General features: G+C 45.1%; 1 protein-coding gene across 1 annotated transcript in view; it reads right to left on the bottom strand.

The window, feature by feature from the left end:
- Positions 1–6,670: 6,670 nt before the first annotated feature.
- Positions 6,671–20,218, bottom strand: part of KCNJ6 (potassium voltage-gated channel subfamily J member 6) — a 111,045-nt gene continuing 97,497 nt past the window's right edge. The window contains exon 3 of the mRNA XM_027701734.1: positions 6,671–7,834. Within this exon, the coding sequence (XP_027557535.1) occupies positions 7,509–7,834 (326 nt within the window). The 3' untranslated portion in view covers positions 6,671–7,508. The remainder of the gene's footprint in view (positions 7,835–20,218) is intronic.

Genomic DNA, 20,218 nt, shown 5'->3' with positions numbered 1-20,218 from the left:
CCATTTGTTTTTTGTGTGTGTGTGTGAAAATGTGCAGGATGTCACATTGGGAAGGGTTTAATTTTAGCTGTAATCAAAGGCATGGCAGTGACTGACTCATATTGTAAAGCTGAGCTTAATGGCAGATTTCTTCACTGTTAGATATCCCCAAGAGTGTATTTTATTAAAAAAATATATAAAAAAATATAAAATTAATACCTATCCAATTTTACAGTAGGAAAAGTGACTTTAATTTGATGGCCTGAATTTGTTCATTATCTGCAAAGCTGAGCAGAAATGGGTTTTTTTTCAACCTATTTCAAGAAAGTCTCCAGATGAACAAAACATTTTGTTCTGGTACCATAACGCTTCATTAGTTTATTTTGGGAATGTGAAGGGAAAAAAAAAACTTGTGGATGGAATATTCCATTCTGGCTTTTAAGTGATATGATTTCATTTTTGTGATGTGATTTAATTTTGCCTCTGAAGCAATTCACTATATTGATCTTGTTCTAATTATCAGCACTAACCCACAGATTAATCAAGAATTAATAATTAAAGACCTAAAATCCAGGATTTCTTCACAAAGCTAGAAACCCTCTTGAAAGGCCATATTTTTATGGCCATGAAGATTTTTTGGCAAATTAATCAGTGTGTTGACACAAAGAAAGGACAAACACTGTCACTAAAAAAAAAAAAGGAAAAGGAATTTATTTAAATTTATGAAATAAAGCCACACTTTGCCATTTTTTTTTTCCAGGAATATTTTTCTGTGTTGTTTTCTTTTCTTGTTTTTATTCTCCATGGAGTTTAAATTATGAATTCTCTCTCCTGTCTCTTCTCATCCTTCAGATTTCATGGTGATGATTTGGTCAGTCACCTTTCTTATGCAAGAGTTTTGGTCGTGCTTTACTTTACTATATTAATTAATAGTAATTTTGTGCACGTCAAAGAAATGACACTTGCACATAAAGATTAAAAAATGGCCACAGAATGGAGTTTGGAAGCCTTGATTCCAGTGGCCCTGCCCTTTGTCCCAGACTTTGGTTGGGTTTCATCCGTGGGCTTTGCACTTGTTCGTGTCCCTCCTTTCCAGGGATCTTTTTTACTTGCTGTGAACCACCCCTGGAAGTGTCCAAGGCTGGATGGGGCTTGGAGCAACCTGGTCTGGTGGAAGGTGTCCCTGCCCATGGCAGAGGGTTGGAACTGGATGATTTTTAAGGTCCTTTCCAACCCAAACCATTCTTTTGATCAGAAGTGTCTTATGTAGTTTTTCCACGTTTTAAGCATTGAGTTTACTAAAAGTGAGAATTTCTGTTTTCCCTGCTGTGGCATTTTCCTTTTTTTCCTACAAAAGCTCCAGCACGAGGACAATCTCTGCAGCCTCCTCCTCTTGCCCCACTGCTGTACCTCAACCCAATTCCACTAAAATGCCTTTGAGAGGCTCAAGTCACTCCTCAGCCTTGTTTGGAAGCCTTTAACACTCTGGACAGTGCCTTCAGTCATCCCCAGGGTGCTTAAAAATGGGCCTAAAACCTACCCCAGCATGTGGGTTCTTCAGGACTTTGGCCTGTGTTGGATGCAGGTGGGATTTGGGTGACTGGAGACCTCTCCTGACTCCGTCACCTCCCGGGGAGCCTGAAAACAGGAGCAAAAAGGCAGCACCAGGTTCTGCCACAGTCAGCTCAGCAGAAAGTCTTCCCAGAAGTGCTTCCTAATTCCTGCTGAGCTTGAGAAGAGCTGGAAAGTGTTCAGCAGTTCTGAGCAGCACAGGTAGAGATTTGGGAGCTCCTGCATCCCATCCCTCTGAACCAAAATGAAGTGAAAAACGAAGTGACTTCTGTCACCGCCTGAGTGAGAGTCATTAAAATGACTTCTGAGTGTAACAGTTGGGGTTCCCCACACCCAACCTGACTGTTGTTTTCAGATTAGGCACTTCTCGTTAAGATACCATCATCTGTTTTGGAAAATGCCATTTTTTAATTTGATTAGAGTCGCATTTTGGGAAGATTTCTGAGGCTCCAGCTCTGCGTCCTCGGCTCAGCAGGAGGAGCACGTGGAGAGGATCCAACACTCAACACCACCCTGCCATCCTCTCCCACCTCAAACACCATCATCACACATCCTTTAGGAGGGATATTTCACAGAGGAATTTGGGACACCCTGATGGGGAAGTGGCCAGGGAGAAGGGCTGTGAGGATTCCTGCTGGCGTGCCAGGAACGCTCCTCTGCTGAGCTGGAGCAAGTCCAGAGGACTCCAGTCCAACACGTGGGGGAAAAGTGTGGTGGGGTAGCACTTCTCCACCAGTTCTTCCAGTTTAAACTTCCCAGAAAATCAGTGCAAGTGATTTCCTACAGTCATTTGAGGGAAAACAGCTCCGTGGTTTGGAAGAGTGGCTGATGGAGACTTCAAAGCAAGCTGGGAGCAGGATGGTGCTGTAGCTTCCAGAGCTTCACTTTCCTTGAGTTTTGACTGTGAATTTGGAGCTGCTGCCTTTGATTTAATAAAAAAAAAAAGAGGAAAAAAGTAGGGAGGGCTCTCCCCTCTGAGAAAAACCACTAACAGCAGTTGGTGTTATTTAAAACTTCTAAGTTTTTATTCTGTGTGAACGACACGTGAGCTGGGGAGAAAGAGGAAAGAACTGTGGTTTATAGCTGTGAACTTGCTTAAAATAGAAAGCAGATTTCACACTTGAGATGAAATGGGGAGATATTTGAGTCTCTTTAGAGCTCTATCTTTGGATGTGACGCGTGTGTGCTCCCTGTGTGAAACCGTGTCGGAGCACCAGGATCCTGGCAACAAATGGGACAATGGCAAGTGGTAAAATAAGTACAGCTTTACACTGAAGTTGCCACTGGACTATAATTTCTGGAAATACAGAGGACCTGAAAAAAGTGGGAGAAATAAGCTTGAACTAAATCCATGAAATGAATCCTGAATGTCAACACCGCCTTTCCCTTTCAAAAAGCCAAGTCCTGGAAGTTTAAAATTCCCTCAGGAAAAGATCAATAAATAACAGCTTTCAGGTCTTGTCTTTAAGAATTGTTTCCAGCACAAAGCCCAGATTTATGCCTGGTCTTCGTGTTTCCAAACAACTTGTTCATGAGCTAAAGGAACAGGAGTGAAAGAAAAGCCAACTTCTCGTGTTGTTGGGTCTGATTTGTGGCCCAAAAAGTGTCTGAGTGTGGCAATGTGGCTGTAAAGGAGGCTGATATTGTGAAAAGAAGGATATTTTGGCAGACAGAGAGTACCATAATAGTAAAAACTTGATGTTTCACAGCCAGAAGCTCTGGTGGGGGCTGCTCAGGAATGTCCTACCCGAGGTGCCCGACCCTCCCTCTGCCACGTGGACAAGTTGTTTTCAGTGCTGAACTTCTAATTCACACCCACATTAAAGAACTGGAGGAACCCAGGGAATGAGGAATCATCCATTCTTCCTTTAAGAACCCCAAGGATTTAATTCAGTGGTAGAATTATAGAATCATAGATTCCTGGAGTGGTTTGGGTCGGAAACCACCTTAAAGATCCTCTTGTTTCCACCCTTCTGCCACGGGCAGGGACACCTTCCACTAGAAGATGAAAGTTTCTTTGGGCTTTTTTGGGAATTCAAGAGCCAGTCAGCCCTTGGAATTGGTGCTGGGGATCTGCTGGGGCTCTCACAGCAGGGTTGGTTCCTTTGGAGAAGTGGGACATGGCTTTGACCATCCCTGGGCTGAAGAGAGGAGTGAATCCAGGTCTTCCCTCTCCTGAACAGCCCAACATTGTGCAGCTGAGATAAACAGGAGCTTCTGCCCTGTAGCTGGACACAGAAAAGGGATTTCTTCTCTGGTTTTGAAAGGCCTGAGTAGCCCCTTAAACTCCAACAGAGGAACCCAGATTTAAAGCCAGAGACTTGAAGTGAACTCCAAACCATCTGCCAATGTCCTGGTGTTTGTCCCATCCTGTTTGGCAGCTGCTGGGGACACTCTCAGAAGTTTAAATTTATTGGGATGGCTCCCATGGCTTTGCTGTTTTAGGGCAAAGCTCTAGATCACGACAGCTACATACACCTAAGGGAACATCTGCATTTTTGGATGTTTGTTTGGAAAGAATTTCTGAGATTTCTTTTAATGCTGGTAAAGAGGGGATTTATTGTTAAATAATGGACATGAGATTGAATAATTGGCTGAAGGAATTTGTGTTGCTCTGTTGAAAGCAGTAGGTCTGTGTCTATTATTAATACCTGGAAGACTTGTTTTGGAAACTTGAGTGGGGGAAAAACAACAGTGTGTTATTAAATAAAAAAAAAAGGAAAAAATAAAAGTGAGAAGGAGTCAGAGAGAGCTGTGCAACTCTGGGCATTAAGTTAAACAAAGCACATCTGCAGCATTTCTGATCATTGAAAAAGGAATTGGAAGCTGCAGGAGATCACTGAGAGCCCACATTCACCTCTGGAAATTCTTTTGCTGCTGGAAATCACAAGATACTCCGAGAAAAAGTCATCAAAATATTTTAGTGAATGATACAGGGGTGTGATGAGTCTTGATTAATTAGGTAGTCAATTATGTTAAGATGTTACATTCATGTTCCATGAATGTGATCTGCCAAAAATATTCCCATAGGGAACTGAGCTTTCCATGGGATATCATTTAGGTTTGAGGGATGAGGTTCCCAGGTTAAACTATTTCCTGCCAATGAAAACACCACTCGGCATGTACGGCTTGAAAATCCATTGTTAATTAACAGCATTCGATTCTTAATTGTCTTTTTACCAATTCAGTTGAAATCATTGACACAAAATACATTGTTAAACTGCTTAATCAATCATTGTAGAAAAATAGAGGTGTTTGATAGGGACATTCTAGTACAAAGTTTCCGTGAAGCTTCCCCCGTTGAAAGCTTTGGAGGCTTCTATTTGTTTTTTTTCTTTTTTTTCTTTTTTTTTTTAAAGCTTATGTTACAAAAATGAGAGTTCATAAACTTTACAGTCCGTACTACATTGATACCAAAGACAATAAAATACAGGGGGAGAGAGAGAGAAAGAGAGAGACAAACACACACATTTTAAGCTTGAAGTGCCCTATTCACAAAAATATAGCTCACACATGCGCATGCCCCAGTGGCGGAAAGTCTGGTGGTTTTTTTGTGCTAAAAGGACACTAAAATAAATAAAAAAAAGGTTTAATCAGGGCCCTGAGCTGCTGTTCTAGTTGATGCAATTTTTGTTAAACTGCAGCGATGGGTTCTAGAGCGGCCCCAGTAAATCACAGGAGCACAAAGCAGGTTTCTCCTCGGAGGAATGCTTTGCTCCCGCCAGGACTGACACGGATCGTGGGCTCGGGGTGGTGCTACCCTGGCTCCTCTGCTTCCCCTGGGACCTGGGGAGGAGCCACCTTCCCCCCAAAACTCTCAGTAGTAGCCCCGTGGGTGGGTTGGGATGGATGGACCGGAGCACTCGGCAGGAGGATGAGCTTGGGGAGGTCTGTCCCAACCCAGCGCTGTCTCCCGGGATTTGAGTGTGAGGAACCTTTACTGAGCCATCAGAATTCCTTATTCTGCACCATTCCTTGCATCCTGCTGCCTTGGGAAAGCCTTTTAGGGGCAAATGTTCAGAGTTGAGACACAAACCCCCTCCTTCCATCCAGCCTGATCTGCCAGTCCCTGTTGCACGACCCTTTCCTTCCCCACACCCTCCTCGGTGGGAAGCACAGGGGGAATGGGAATTATCCTCTGAAAATCAGCAAGGAGCAGCTGTACCAGCAAAGAAAAATAATCAGAGAAAGGAAAATAGGTGTGAGTTTAATGTGAAAGCTATATCACAGTGCAAATTTTTCCACCTGCCCACCAAGTTTTTTTCTCCTGAGGTTATTTTTTTTTTTTTTAATTATTTTCTCCTTCTGTTTCAACGCAAATATTTCTGTACAAAAAAAACGCTTCGGATTCTCTTCGGTGCGTTCGTTCCTCCCGGAGCGGGCAGGTATGAAAAAAAACCCAAAAAAACAGAGTTAAGGCTGCAGCTTCTTCTCCTTTGCTGGCAGAAATGCAGTTCGTGGCGGGGCTGAGCTCCCCGACCCACGTGGGTGTTGCTGCGTAAGCGATGCAGGTTCTCTCTGCCCCGATGGTTTTAAAGTTTGCTGAGGTGGAATGTACAGGATTTACAGCGATTTACAACTACCTAAGGTGGAAAACTCGTCGGGGAACCTCTCTCTCCCCCGAGCACGGGTGGCAGGATCCGTGTGTTTAGCTGGGACACCCTGTGGAAACACACACCCAGGGCTGTTTGTGCCACCCGTGACTCTTGCTGGCAAAAAAAAAAAAAAGACAAATTTCATGGATTTTGGCTTCACGTGAAATCCAGCTGTTTCTTTCCCAGCTGAGCAGCTAAAATCTAATTCAGTTTTTCAATGGCTTGTGCTGTAGGTGCAGCAAACTGCTGAATTCCCATGGTTTGGGGGGGGAGAAGGGAGGAGTTTCCCTGGATATTGCACATAAAGGATAATACCTCTACATGAAACATGCTCGCTATAGTAAGAGTATGCAGGAAATTCTGTCTAGCCATGAGTTTGCCACAGCCTAAATTTTAGGTCGAACTGCCCAAAAAAAAGAGTAACCAGGAACCGGCTTTGCCTTATTTGTAAACATTTTCACAGTATATCAGGAGTTCTGTTAGGATTTATCTACCCTGCCCTCTCCCAGACTTATGGCTTTTTAGAGTCAGTGAAACGACCTGTTTGGCAAACAGTGAGGTTCTCTAAATAGCTGCCAGTCTGGTACACTGAAGAAAATGTCATGCACTAGAAGAGCCTTAGAGGGGGGAAAAATTATCAATATTACACTCCAAATATTTGAAGAGAAATTCCTACTCGATGGGGAGTTAGTTTTTTTTTGCATCCCGATATTTCTAGGACTCTTGTTTCTAAACCTACGTTAGTTACACGTCTGTGTGTACATTATTTAGAAGTTCTTTACTACAGTACTTTTGTACATGCGGTGTTTATTACTAAATGTAAAGAGAAAGTAGTTACATAAGGCATATGTACAGTATTTTGTTGGATTGCAGGTCCCTCTGCTCACCTTCCCCTTAAAGCTGCAAGGCCCATTTCACAGAGGTTTGTCCCCCAGCTTGTGAAACTGTCCTGAAACACATAAAAACCAGAGTCAAGGTCCGCTTGGATGAATCAGTCTTTCCTTTTAAACCCCTTGCTTGTATTTCTGTTGCATTTGGGTGGTTTTTTTTTTTTTTTTGTGGTGAATAAACCTGGAGGTCTGACCCCGGAGAGGTGGAACCAGCAGTCATTACCAGGGGTGGGGATGGAGATTCCACCATCCCCAGTGGGTATTGCAGCTTTACCCCACGCCTTGGAGTCTGTGAATCTCTGGAGCTGGAATCGGGTAGGCGGATATTTCTCATCTTGAGTATTTATTTTCCAGGGATTGAGAATCGTGGGAAGGAAAAAAAAAGAGAATTAAAGGCGTGTCGCAGAAAGAAACCGGGAGCCAAGAGGGAGAAGACAAAGGAGGTGGTGTGGCCTTTGTGCCTCTGTTGGTTCTACACTTTGGACTCGCTCTCCAAGTTGGCCACGTCACCGTTTCTTTCATTTTGGTCTTCCTGATTCTTCTCCTCCTCCTCGGCTTCCAGCTCCGCGTGCTGGTCCAGCTTGCTGGAAACGGACCACGTGAGGGGCAGTTCTGCTCGGCTGGCCATCTCTGCCAGCTCTTTGGCACTGTAAACTGGGGTGTTGGTCTCATAGGTTTCGTGAAAACTGTTGTAGTCAACCTCATAAAACCCGTCCTCCAGGGTGAGGACGGGGGTGAAGCGATAACCCCAGAGGATCTCGCTCGTGATGTAGGAGCTTCGGGCTTGGCAGGTCATCCCTGCAACAGAGAAGGAAGAAGTGCTGTAATAAGGACCCACTGCTCGCCCAAATCTTTAATTATTTAATTATTTAATTTTTTTTTTCCCATCTAAGAAGAGAAATGTATGAAAGAAATGCCAGAAAAGAAGTCAGGTTTGACATCACGTGAATTTGAGCTTAGAAAGCAGTTTTAGAGTGTAAACATCTCTGATGCCCTTTCCTTCTGTGCACGTGCATAATAACAAGTGCTAAGTCTGTCAGCAAAGATCAACATTTCTTTATCCAGTGCACTCCTTCTTCCTGGATTTCATCAACTCACCTGCTGAAGAGTCTCTCATGTGGTTTATCAAGAGTGTCTGTGCCATCCTCTGGGTCCCACACTGCCAGGTTCAGAACTTTCCCAGACTAACAGGAATTTACACAAAAGCATTTCTCTGCTGGAACCCACCCCCGAGCCTGTGACCCCAAAACCTGGCTCCTCTAAAGGTAGGAGTCACTTTTTATTTACAATTATTTGAGAGTTGGGCTGGTGGCCAATGCACAAACATCAGCAAAACTCCTGAAGGACGTGTGATAGTGGCTGATGTTGAACTGGGATAACTGGGACTAATTTCTCTGCTACATTCCCTTCCCAGCTCTGCTGAACTTCACTCTACAGGGAAAAAAAACAAAAAAAGAAATGCTGGTTGTTTTTTTTTTTGTTCAGAGTGTCCTCTGGGTGAAGAAACACCTGGCCATGGCAGGGACCTGTGACTTGGAGAACCTGCTTCATCTCAGACCAACAACCTGGAGAAGCACTGCATTAAAATATTAATGCTCAGGAGTGGAAGGGAAAACCCAGTGGAGCAGGAAAAATACCAGGAGAAGTGAATTTAAGAGGCAAAAACATGATGCCAACAAAATAGGAGTACATGGAGAGAATGTGATGATTTTCTTTTGATTATTGCACATTATTAGCTGTGTATGACTAAGCAAACTTCAGCTGAACAGTATTTATTAAATACCGAGTAAATAAAGTTACTTAACCTGCCACACTTCATTTATTTAGAAGATAATCATAAGCAATTTAAAGAAGTGTTTAATTTAGAGAGCACAAATGGCAGACTTTAGAAATGCCCATTTTCTCTCTGCACTGGTGGCATCACGTAAAGTCACATGGATTGGCTCGTGAAGAGCCAAAACCGGGAGTTTATTGTCCCCAGTCTTTTTTCAGGGTTGTGCAAAGTGCTCCAGGCAATTCTGCCCTCATTCTTGCTCTCATATCTTGCTTCTGAGGGGTGAAAACTGCTGGTTTTGGGTACTCTGTGTTTCTCACTTGTGGTGTTACCTTTAGAAACACATCTCCCAGCTGCCACCACACTGTGGTACTTGAGCCCTTCTCCAGTGCTTCCCTTCACTTCCCGCAGTGCCTTGGATCCTGTGGAGCACTGGCTGTCAGGGAAAGCTGTTGTGGGAAAGCTGCTGCACTGGACCCAGCAAAACCACCTCTGTCCTCCCGCTGTGCTCTCTGATCCTGATTTCTCTTTCTTAATGTCTGACAGAAATATTTAAGCCTTCAGTTTTCTCTTTGTTCTTGCAGGACAAGGCAGGTTTGCATTTCAATTCTCAAGCAATGCACAAATGGAAATACCAAGGTCTTACCGTTTTTCTTTTCCTTTCACAGGTGGGACGGGTGGAAGGACAACAAACCCTGTGACAAAATCGCCTCCTGTGTGATGGCCCATATGATTTTTAGTCTAAAGGATATTTTTCCCCCACAAAATGATGAAGGGAGGGGAAAGTGGCAGCTCAAAGAGCTCTTGGTCCTGCCCTTGGGTGATAACAACCCCCTGCAGCTCCAGGCTGGGACAGAGGGGCTGGAAAGGATCTGGAAAGGTCCTGGGGGTGCTGGTGACAGAGGCTGGACACGAGTCCAGATGTGCCCAGGGGGGCAAGAGCCCAATGGAATCTGGTTTGGACCAGGGATAGTGTGGGCACAGCCCAGGGCAGGGATTGTCCTCCTGTGCTGGCACTGCTGAGGGACCTCCAGGGCGGGGTCCAGGTCTGGAACCTCATGGAAGAGAGACATGGAGGGGCTGGAGCGTGTCCAGGGAAGGGAACGGAGCTGGGGAAGGGGCTGGAGCAGCAGGAGGGGCTGAGGGAGCTGGGGGGGCTCAGCCTGGAGCAAAGGAGGCTCAGGGGGGACCTTCTGGCTCTGCAACCCCCTGACAGGAGGGGGGAGCCGGGGGGGGGTCGGGCTCTGCTCCCAGGGAACAAGGGACAGGAGGAGAGGGAACGGCCTCCAGCTGTGCCAGGGGAGGCTCAGGTTGGACAGGAGGAGGAATTTGTTGCTGGAAAGGGTGTTCAGGCCTTGGCAGGGGCTGCCCAGGGAGGTGGTGGAGTCTCCATCCCTGGAGGTGTCCCAGGAAGGCCTGGTCGTGGCACTCAGTGCTCTGGGCTGGGGGACAAGGTGGGCATCGGGCACAGGGTGGATCCATGGGCTGGGAGACCTTTGCCAACCCAAATGATTCCATGGTTCTGTGAAGCCAGGGCAGTGGGCTGATGATCCCACTGGTCTGGGCAGCCACTTGCCCCTGCACATCCCAGAGTGGTGTCTCTGAGGGTCCCTGTCTGTCCTGACAGGGTGGGATGGCAGCAGCAGGATCAGGCTGCAGTGCCAGGGCTTGTTCTCCCACCACTGCCCTCACTGCAAACTGCATTTTAAAGGGGCTGATGAGACCTCTGAGGGTTGCCCTTAACTGCTGTCTCACTCCTTTAAACTCCAAGCATTTCTAATGAGCAGTAATGAGGGGTTTTTATGATGTTTAATGCTCAGTTAGTTGGTTTTAACCAGCAGCAGAAGAGTCACCACTTCTCTGTGGAAGACACACACCACGGTGGATCCTGTTCCTATCACTCCCCATGCACCCATCCCCGGGTCAGAACTCTGCAGTGTGAGTGGGAAGATGAATTTTGGTCCTTGTTATATCAGAGGAGGCAAACTAAATGATGGGGAGCTTTTTTTTTTTGAGGCAGCCAAGCTAACTCAACAACACTTTTATTTTTTTGCTTTCAAATGGGAACAAAAAAGGTCCTGCTGCCAGTGCTGGGATTAGCTCCACGTATCTGAAATCAGCAGTTAGTTGCTACTTTGGACAATCTCGTTACCATACAAGCAGTGCAGTTAAAACTTGAATTTATCCTCTAAATTCTTATTATTCCTGTTCAACAGGAACAGGCTCCAGAGCACGGGCTGCAGTGGCTCCCTCTGCCTGGCTGGGAGTGTGGACTCTATTTCAGTGCACCCTGTCAGCAGTTTTCCTTGCAGGCAGAAGGAAAGGTTTTATTAAAACTTAATATTTGCACCAGGCAGCCTAAGAAAATGACAGGAAAAAAAATTCCCCTAAGCTGTTGCTGAGAGGTGGGCAAGGTTACAACCCCACTTTTGGCTAAGTAGGTTTAATAACCAAGTTGATGCCACCTCCAGGTTCATTCCTTTTGAAAAGTTGCCCTGTGCAGTTATTTTGAGGTTCTGGTTTGTTCATTCTGTCTGCTGCTGTTTAGGTTTGTGTTTTACAGGGTTTGGTGTGGTGACCCAGAGTGACTTGATGCATTTCCTCACAAAGTGCACTTAAGATTTCATGGCAGGTTATACAATCATATGTTGTGTCCTGCACTCTCACCACGCAGTATTTCCCTTTGTGATGGGAGCCATCAAAAAATAAAGTGCTTTAAAAGTCAGGGGAAAAAGGGGGCCTCAGAATCACGATCTCAAACACATGTTTGGGCTCAAATACAGTGATTTTTCAACTCTAGGTCTGCAGTTTACACAGAGTGACAGCCTCTTTCAGCTTCCTCAAGGCAGTCTTTTTTACAACAGGGCTTTTTCTTTTCAAATTCCACTTCTGTAATAAAAAAGGGGCTCTAAATGAAATGAGGGGGACAAGAATTATGGCCCATGGCTGACTCCATCTCTCTGACAGCGACAGCGTGAAGTGATTTTGAGGTTCAGGAGTTTCCTGCTGGCACTTTGCAGAACAGACTTTCTGCTGCACTAAATTGTGTGGGATATCCCCTAAGAATGACCTGATTTCAATCATTACATGGGAATTTTACTTCACAGTTCAGCCTGGAGTAAGACCTCAGCAGCAAAGGACTCAAGGGTGCACAGAAAACAGTGGTGTCCCCGTTTCTGGGGTGAGAGGAGTTTTACTCCTGTACAACAGAAGTACAAAATTTGATCTGGGGTCTCCAGCTGGGAATTAAAACTTCCATGTCCATATGTGATGCTCCTGTTCTGTTGCTTTCTCCCTGCCTGTGTTCATAACAACCTTTGCTGAGGTATCACTGTGGAGGTTTTGATCTACTTTGTCAGAATTTTTATTTCTATCATGAGAACCTTTAAAAAACCAAAACCAAACACATAGGAAGGTTAATTAACCTCTTGAGGTTAGTTCCTGCAGCCTCTGTGTGCTCATGATGGGGCTGCTCTGCTGCAGGAGTGATGAGGGGAGAGGTGCTGACCTGAGGGGTTAGAGCTGAGTTTTGCACCTTGCCCAGGGCGAGGGTGAGAGGGTTGGAGAATTTTATTTAATCCCTGTGTTCATAGAATCACAGAATGGTTTGAGCTGGAAGAGGCCTTAAACAGCATCCAGTTCCAACTCCCTGTTGTGGGAAGGGACACCTTCCAGTAGCAGAGGTTGGTCCAAGCCCCGTCCAACCTGGCCTTGGACACTTCCAGGGATCCAGGGGCAGCCACAGCTTCTCTGGGCAACCTGTGCCAGGGCCTCCCCACCCTCCCAGCCAAGAATTCCTTCCCAATATCCCATCTAACCCTGTTCTCCTTCATCATAAACCCATTTCCCCCTCGTCCTGTCACTCGATGCCCTTGTGGAAAGTCCCTCTCCAAAATAGTCCCTGTCCAATGACAGGAATATTGAGGCAACCAGCTGAATGTGCACCTTTGCCTCTGAAACTCCAGTCTGGTGCTCATAAAAAGCTCCAGTGACTTTCCAGGTTTGTATCCCAGCACTGCTCCTGAGGGGTCACCCAGCAGCCTTTGATGGGAGCCTCTGCCCCGGGTGACCTTTTGCTCTCAAATAAATTTGGTGTGAGGTTTGTCAGTCTGCTATTTTTAGGTGTTAAGGAGAGGAAGAAGGCAACGTGTGCTCCTAAAAACAAGCAGGAGGCTGGGAGTCAAGAACCCCTGATGGATACATCAGTTCTCCTGCAGACACCATGTGGGTTTTGGCAAATTCCCCAGCTTTGGGTTATTGGTGTCCCACCAGGGACGTGCTGAAGTGTAAAAGCAGTAAAATTTTGCTGTCAAATCTGTACTCCCTGGTGTGAAAATGAGGAGTGTTTTCGAGCGTGCCTCGAAAAAAGGACAGAGATTTAAGAATAAAATTTCCACGGCGCCACCAAATCAGTGGCAGAAACATTCCACGAGGGTTGATTGGTTCTCTTTAATCAAGCTAAAAAGAAGAAAACAAAGAAAGCAGAAAGTCGTGTTGTACCCTAAATTCAGTGATTTTTTTTTTTTTAAAGCTCAAAGCACAGAATGGTTTGGGTTGGAAGGGACCTTAGAGATCTCATTCCAACCCCCTGCCATGGGCAGGGACACCTTCCACTAGCCCAGGTTGCTCCAAGCCCCGTCCAACCTGGCCTTGGACACTTCCAGGGATCCAGGGGCAGCCACAACTTCTCTGGGCACCTGTGCCAGGGCATCACCACCCTCACAGCCAAGAATTCCCTCCCAATATCCCATCTAACCCTGCTCTCTGTCAGTTTGAAGCCATTCCCCCTTGTCCTGTCACTCCAGGCCCTCATGAAAAGTCCCACTCCAGGTGACATTGCTGTAAAATGTTGCAAATACCTTGCTCTGATAAGATATTTTTCCCTTCTTTTTTGCATTTAGGGACATCTAACAAGAAATCAGTGGTATCTTCAGTTTATTTGAGTGAACACCTCATATTTTTATATCTATCTATCTATGTATATACATATATATCTCTTCCCATCCAGAGCTAGCAAAGGGGAATTCCCAGGGGTTCTGATAACTTGGTTCAGGACACACCTGCAAATTGGATGTTTATCTCACCCCAACCAGTATCTAAAACTCTTGAAAGAAGTAAAATCTGGACAGGTGCCTGTGAACATTTTTAGTTCTCTTTGCCTCAGCTTGTCTGGGGATGTGTGTGTGGAACCCTCATGTCGTGGGTTGTGGGAAAGGATAGGGGGAGAGATGGGTTTTTTATTCTTCTAAGAATATAAGGAATTAACTTTCATTGGGGTTAGTTTGTTTTCTTTTTCTTTTCTTTTAATTTTAAAACTGGTGTGGCTTTTTTTTTTTCTGTAAACCTGAGTAATTGGGTATTTCTGCTTTCACATTTCCTGATCAGACCGAGAAGCCAATCACTATATTTGAAACTTTAAAGCCAACACCATCTGTGAATTCTGCCCAGAGGTCTTTGTGGCAGCTCCTGCCTTTGTCTCACAGCTGATGATGGGACCCAGGGAGCAGCTCCACAGCAGAAAATCCGAGTTTTCGTGGAATGAGTGGGCTGGAGCAGCTGCCCTGACCACCACCACCAGCAATAAAATCACATCTCCGTGGGAGGTGTCACATCTTATCAGGTCACATTTGCACAAAGATGAATTTGCAAAGGAAATGGAGCTGATGAGAGACCATAATATCAAGTCAGTGGGACTTTCTGATGCTCCAAAATCTATTTCATTCTCAACAAGGTGAAAACAAATAAACAAGTATAAAAAAAAATTGATGAAAAGTTAAATTCTAAACAAAGTCTAACTTGGATCAGTCAAAGCATTCTGCTTTCATTCTGAAATGTGACATATTGTATAAAACAACACCTAAATTAGAAAAAAATGGGCTTGCTTTAGTCTTTTTCAAACTATTAAAAAATATATGTTTTTCCCCCAGCAGGAGATTTCAATGCCAGTGAAATTTTATTTTCCACTGGAAAAAAAGGCTGAGTTAAAAATGTTTGATTTACTTGGTTAATGTTTCTTCTCCCAGGAATTAAATATACTCCACTGAGTAGTTTGTGTCTAATTTCTTGCTTTCCTGTGTCGAAATTCTGCTTTTTTATGTTGAAACTCTGCTTTTTTGTGTCTAAATTCTGCTTTTTTGTGTCGAAATTCTCCTTTTTTGCAGGTAGATTAGTCTGAGAATTTAAATATAGTGAGACCAGGAAACCTCGTCTGACTCAGCCTCAAATGTGCTGCCACTTTTAGCCACCAACACTTTATATATTCTCAATAAACAGCTCCTAAACAGATGAATGACTATTCAGCCAATATTTAACCTTCATTTAGCCTTATTTTCATGCCATGCCCAGCAAATCAAACTACCTGTGTGAATTTTAATGTGGGTTTTTTTGGTTTTTTTTTCAGCTGTGCTGGTTGAAATGGGTGATGATTCCATTTTCCTGTGATATTTATTATATCAAATAATAATCTGACCAGACAAGGGAGAGAAGCTCCTTCCAGAACTGGTACTCAGAGTCCTTGGAAACAGGAGCTGGAGCTGGAACATGAAGTGCCAGGGTTTTGTGCCCTGCTCTCTGTGTTTGACTGTGGGGATACATTTATGGATTCCGTGGTTTCTCAGGCGTGGAAGGAAGTGCTTTATTTCTCCTGGTGGGCGGAAAATCAGGATCGATGGGAATTTTGTCCAAAAGAAGCCGCAGGACACGTTGGCTCACCTCTCAAAATGCAAAGTGCTGAGTAAGGACGAGACCTGACCTGACCTTTTGAAAATATATTTCTTCTAATCCATGGGCTTCCTCCTGAATCCTGCCCTGCAAGATGGGATGTTCTTCCCTGGAATGGCACACAGGGAATCTTTTTCCCCAATTCCTTGACAATCATCCAGGAACAGGCAGGAAGGGCATTGATTCCAGCTGCTGCCTCCCTGGAGAAGGGTCGTGGCAGGATTTTTTGCTGAGCAGCGAGAGCTGATCCAGAGTTAAGGGCAGGGAGGATCCTGGGTGGATCTGCCTGGAACAGAGAGGATCCAAGGTGGATCTGCATGGAACCAAGAGGATCCTGGGTGCCAGGGGGTGTGGAGAAGACCCCTGGCAGTACATTAAGTACCAATAGTCCTGTTGATGGCTTGGATCTCTCCACTGTCTTGCTTGGTTGCTTCCATAACAGGGAGGGTGACCAGCCAGCAAGAACCAAAACCTTTCCTTGGATTCAGAGTTCTGGTTGGCTCCCTGCTTCTTTTCCACATTCTGAGCAACCTGGTCTGGTAGAAGGTGTCCCTGCTCATGGCAGGGGGTGGAACTGGATGATCTTTAAGGTCCTTTCCAACCAAAACAGTTCCAAGAGTGTGTGGCTCTATGATTCCTCCAGGGGCTCCGAGTCCCCTGCCCTTTCCCTCACCTTTCAGGAAGAGCTGGAGGGTCACGGGAAAAGCAAGTTTTGGATAAGAGAAAGGTGAAGGAGGAGCTACCTGAGCTGCTGAATTACTGATCTTGGGGAAGAAAGCAGTAGAACAGCTCCTGCTCTCCTCTACTGTGCACAAATCCAAAGGCTACATGAGATGAGTCCCTCAGGAGCAGGTTCCTCCCTCTCCACTCCTGGCTGGAGAAGCAGAAGTGGGAATGGGGCAGATATGAATTGCAGGTGGGAATAGAAGATACATGACCCAGAAACGTGCATGAAATGACCCCTCATGTCCTGGGCTGATCCCCCAGTGTGGACAGCAGGGCAGGGGGGGATTCTGCCCCTCTGACCCCTCAGCTGAGACCCCCCTGCAGAGCTGCTCCAGCCCTGGGGAACAGCCCAGCAAGGACATGGAGCTGCTGGAGAGAGTCCAGAGGAGGCCCCAAGAGGATCCCAGGGCTGGAGCAGCTCTGCTGGGAGGAAAGGCTGGGAGAGCTGGGATTGTTCAGCCTGGAGAGGAGAAGCTTTGGGGTGACCTGATTGTGGCCTTGCAGGACTTGAAGGAGCTCCAAAAAAGATGGAGAGAGACTATTTCCAAGGGATGGAGTGACAGGACAAGGGGGAATGGCTTCAAACTGACAGAGAGTAGGGTTAGATGGGATATTGGGAAGGAATTATTGGCTGTGGGAGTGATGGGACGATGGAACCAGTTTCTCAGAGAAGCTGTGGCTGCCCCTGGATCCCTGGAAGTGTCCAAGGCCAGGTTGGACAGGGCTTGGAGCAACCTGGGCTGGTGGAATGTGTCCCTGCCCATGGTAGGGGGTTGGAACTGGATGATCTTTGAGGTCCCTTCCAACCCAAACCACTCTGTGATTCTGTGAAATGCATTTTGCCTTGGACAGGGGTCAAAAGCATTGTTTATGTGGGAGCTCTTCCAGCTTGGGATCCTTTAAGACACATGGAAAAAATATATCTTACTGCTGTATTGGCTTTATTCTACACAAAGCACAAGATATGCAACCCCCCTGGAGAACATGCATTTAGCACACAGTGGTGATGGGACTAAAACAAGGCATGTTTGGGCATTGCTGAATTCCCTCATCAGCATTAATGCCAAGGGATGGCTGGGAGAAAAACCCCTTTGGTTGGAAGGATGCTTGCTGTGAGAGCAGCATTTTCTGTAACAGTTTGTACCTGCTGCACACTTGTGCTGCCATGACTGTGAGATAAACATTCAATTAAAATTAGATGTGTGATCTATTCCACCACTTGCTGTGCAGGCTTCTCCAGCACATGATTTGACTCTGCATGTCTTTGGATGGTTCCTTTTGTTTCTCTCCTCAAAATGCTCACGGAGAGAACAGAACAGAACATCCAAGGTTTCCTCTCCCCCGAACTTTCCTGACTTGGAACTTTTTATAAAGATTTGTCACATTTTACCGTGGAAACGTTTGTGAACCCAGGATTAAAGACAAAGCAGCTTGTACACACAGCTTGGCAGGCTGGAAAATTCAGGAAATAGGGGAAGATCACCGGCTTTTTGACAGCAGAACCTGTGAACCACCCACCGTCCCGGTGGTTGTTTCTGGTTTGTGGTTTAGTTAAAACCTGGTCTGGGCTGTTGTGAAAGCAGAGGGGGAGATGAAAAGAGTTCAGCACAAAGCGCTCGTTTCTTCCAGGTGAGCAGTGAGGTGGGGAAATGCAACAAAAATAAAGAGAAAACACGTTTTATCCGAAAATCACCGGAATTTTGGGTGAGCAACAGCACTTTTCAGTGGGGTTGCCCGGGTGGTTTTGTAATGGTGCATCCTTTCAGGTGGGCTGGAACCAGCCAAACGTGGGTAGGTGGTACTTGCTTTTAGAAGAGGCAGCTTGAAGAAATCAGCTTTTCTAAAGATAGCCCAGTTTCAGAGATTGGATTTCTGACTTGTGTTTCATCCAAAGGGTACCAAGAGGATGGGGGTAGAGGTGCTCAGGAGAAAGCTCTAAATCCCAAGCTCTGGGAAGAGGAGGGGGAGGAGGAGGAGGAAGATCTGGGCTGGTTTTGTTGGTATTTCAAATAATAGGTTTGGATAGTGGCCCTTATACCCTTTAATTTTCTTTGTGGGAGAGAGTTGAAGCGACCAAACACTTGTTCATGTTGTTATTTAACATGTGATTGATCAGCTCCTTTACAAAAATCTCTGTAAGGGAAACCATCAACTGCACTGAGCTTAAAGCTCATCTGTCATAGCAGTGATCTTTAATTAAAATTTAAATTAGGTTTATTGACATCTTCATCACAACAAAAGCCTCAGCCAATCCCAGGCTTGGTGCAGCTCTGATTTTTGATGAACTTTTGCAGGCCTTCCAGCAGTTATGCAAAGAAAAATCATCTGTGCTGTTAAAATCCTCCCACTGAACAGCAAGTGGGTTTTGATTTTTTTTTTCCTCCTTAATTTTTAAAATTTTTTTATTTCAGTTCATAGGATGAGACATTAAGTTGATGCTTTCAGATTAATAATATTTGGCTATCTGACAACTTCAGCAGCCTGTTTTTTGAAGTGGAGGATTGAGCAGGAACTGGCTGCCTGGGGGAATGAGATGCAAAATCTTTCGCTCCTGAAACTATTTAATATTCCAGTTCTGTCAAAATTTGTATCCATATTTTAGCTGCCTGGAACCCTGTCCAATAATAGTGGCTATTAATGTACCTGCTAAGAGATCAATGAACGTTTTGGAGAAATTAATACTTCACTTGGCTTTAATTGACTTTGGTTTTATTTGAGGTGGTGAGGATGAAGCTGAGTTGGATATTTAATTACTGCCTGGAATTTAGCAATGGGTCTAATAAAGGAGAGTATCAGCAGTAGAACTGGGATTTTAGGAAAACTTCAGTACTCCTCTCCTGGCATTTCTATTCTGGGAAAAAATGGGAACAACACACTCCAAGCTCCAAGTAGCACTTTCCTCAAAGCCTGAACTTACTTAGAAGGGAGGAGGGAGCAAAAAATCAGCAAAAAGTTATTTTGTTCTATTCCTTATTATTTAAACTAATAATATTTAAACTAATTTTTTTCTGGGAGAAGCACAGACAAATCAATCCTTGGCAATATGTGTCAGATTTTGCCACAACGAGTTCCAAAAGGTGATGGAGCAGGGAAATTTTAAGTTTCTTTGACACTTCATTTATGGAAGCAACAAAGAGTTTTAAGTGTCTCTAAATTCTCCTTAGTTTAAGAATATTTGTGTCAGCTGGTGAGGAAAAATTGGTTGGTTATTAAGGGAAAAATAATGAACTTGAGAAGAGGTGGCTCTGTATGGGGAAAACTCTCTGGGGAAGTAAGAGGAGGGTGCTCACATCCAAAATCGCCCAGTTCCCAAAGGAGATGATGGAAAGGAGCCTGAAATTAAATTACTGGGCTTTCAAAGTAGGGAAAACCTCGTACAGAGACCTCAATAATGTCTGTTTTCCTGGGAAATTCATTTCAGTTCAAAACTGAGGGTGGGGTTTTGTGCTCAGCAAAGACATGAAGTTTCTCCTCCTGTCACAAAAAGCACTTTTTTTGGGAAAAGGATGAAGGTCTCAGAGAGTTGTGGAGGACGAAAATCTTTTGGATACACGGGCCACGAGCTGTCCCTGGCAGTGCTTCCAGCTCTCCTGCCGTGGGTTGTTCCATCCTCTGCATCAGTCATGAGGTGGCACTCTTCTACCAGCAGAGACGGCTCACAGAGCTTTGGAAGTGCCTGTGTGTGCCTGAACCAAGGGAAAAAGAAGCAAAACCTGGAAAATCTCGTGCAGGGATTGTTGCAGAAGTTGCTTTCGAGGTGTCTGGGCAGGCAGGAGATGAGGAGATGCTCTGTGCTTGTGGCAGGGATGTATTTCAGGATGCACCTCACTGAGCTCTCTTGGAGTTAGAGTTTGGTGGTTTCCTTGATTTTCTTGTGACTCCCAGACAGATCTGAGGGATTTCTGCACACCAGACCATATTCTTCTTCATGACAAGCACAGTTACAGTGTCTCTCTTGCAGA

This window comes from Neopelma chrysocephalum, unplaced genomic scaffold, assembly GCF_003984885.1.
Source record: "Neopelma chrysocephalum unplaced genomic scaffold, ASM398488v2 Primary Assembly neopelma1_166, whole genome shotgun sequence".
In the NCBI taxonomy this organism is placed as follows: domain Eukaryota; kingdom Metazoa; phylum Chordata; class Aves; order Passeriformes; family Pipridae; genus Neopelma; species Neopelma chrysocephalum.
The sequence above is the reverse complement of the archived record's forward strand: the minus strand, read 5'-3'. Positions and strand labels throughout refer to the sequence as shown.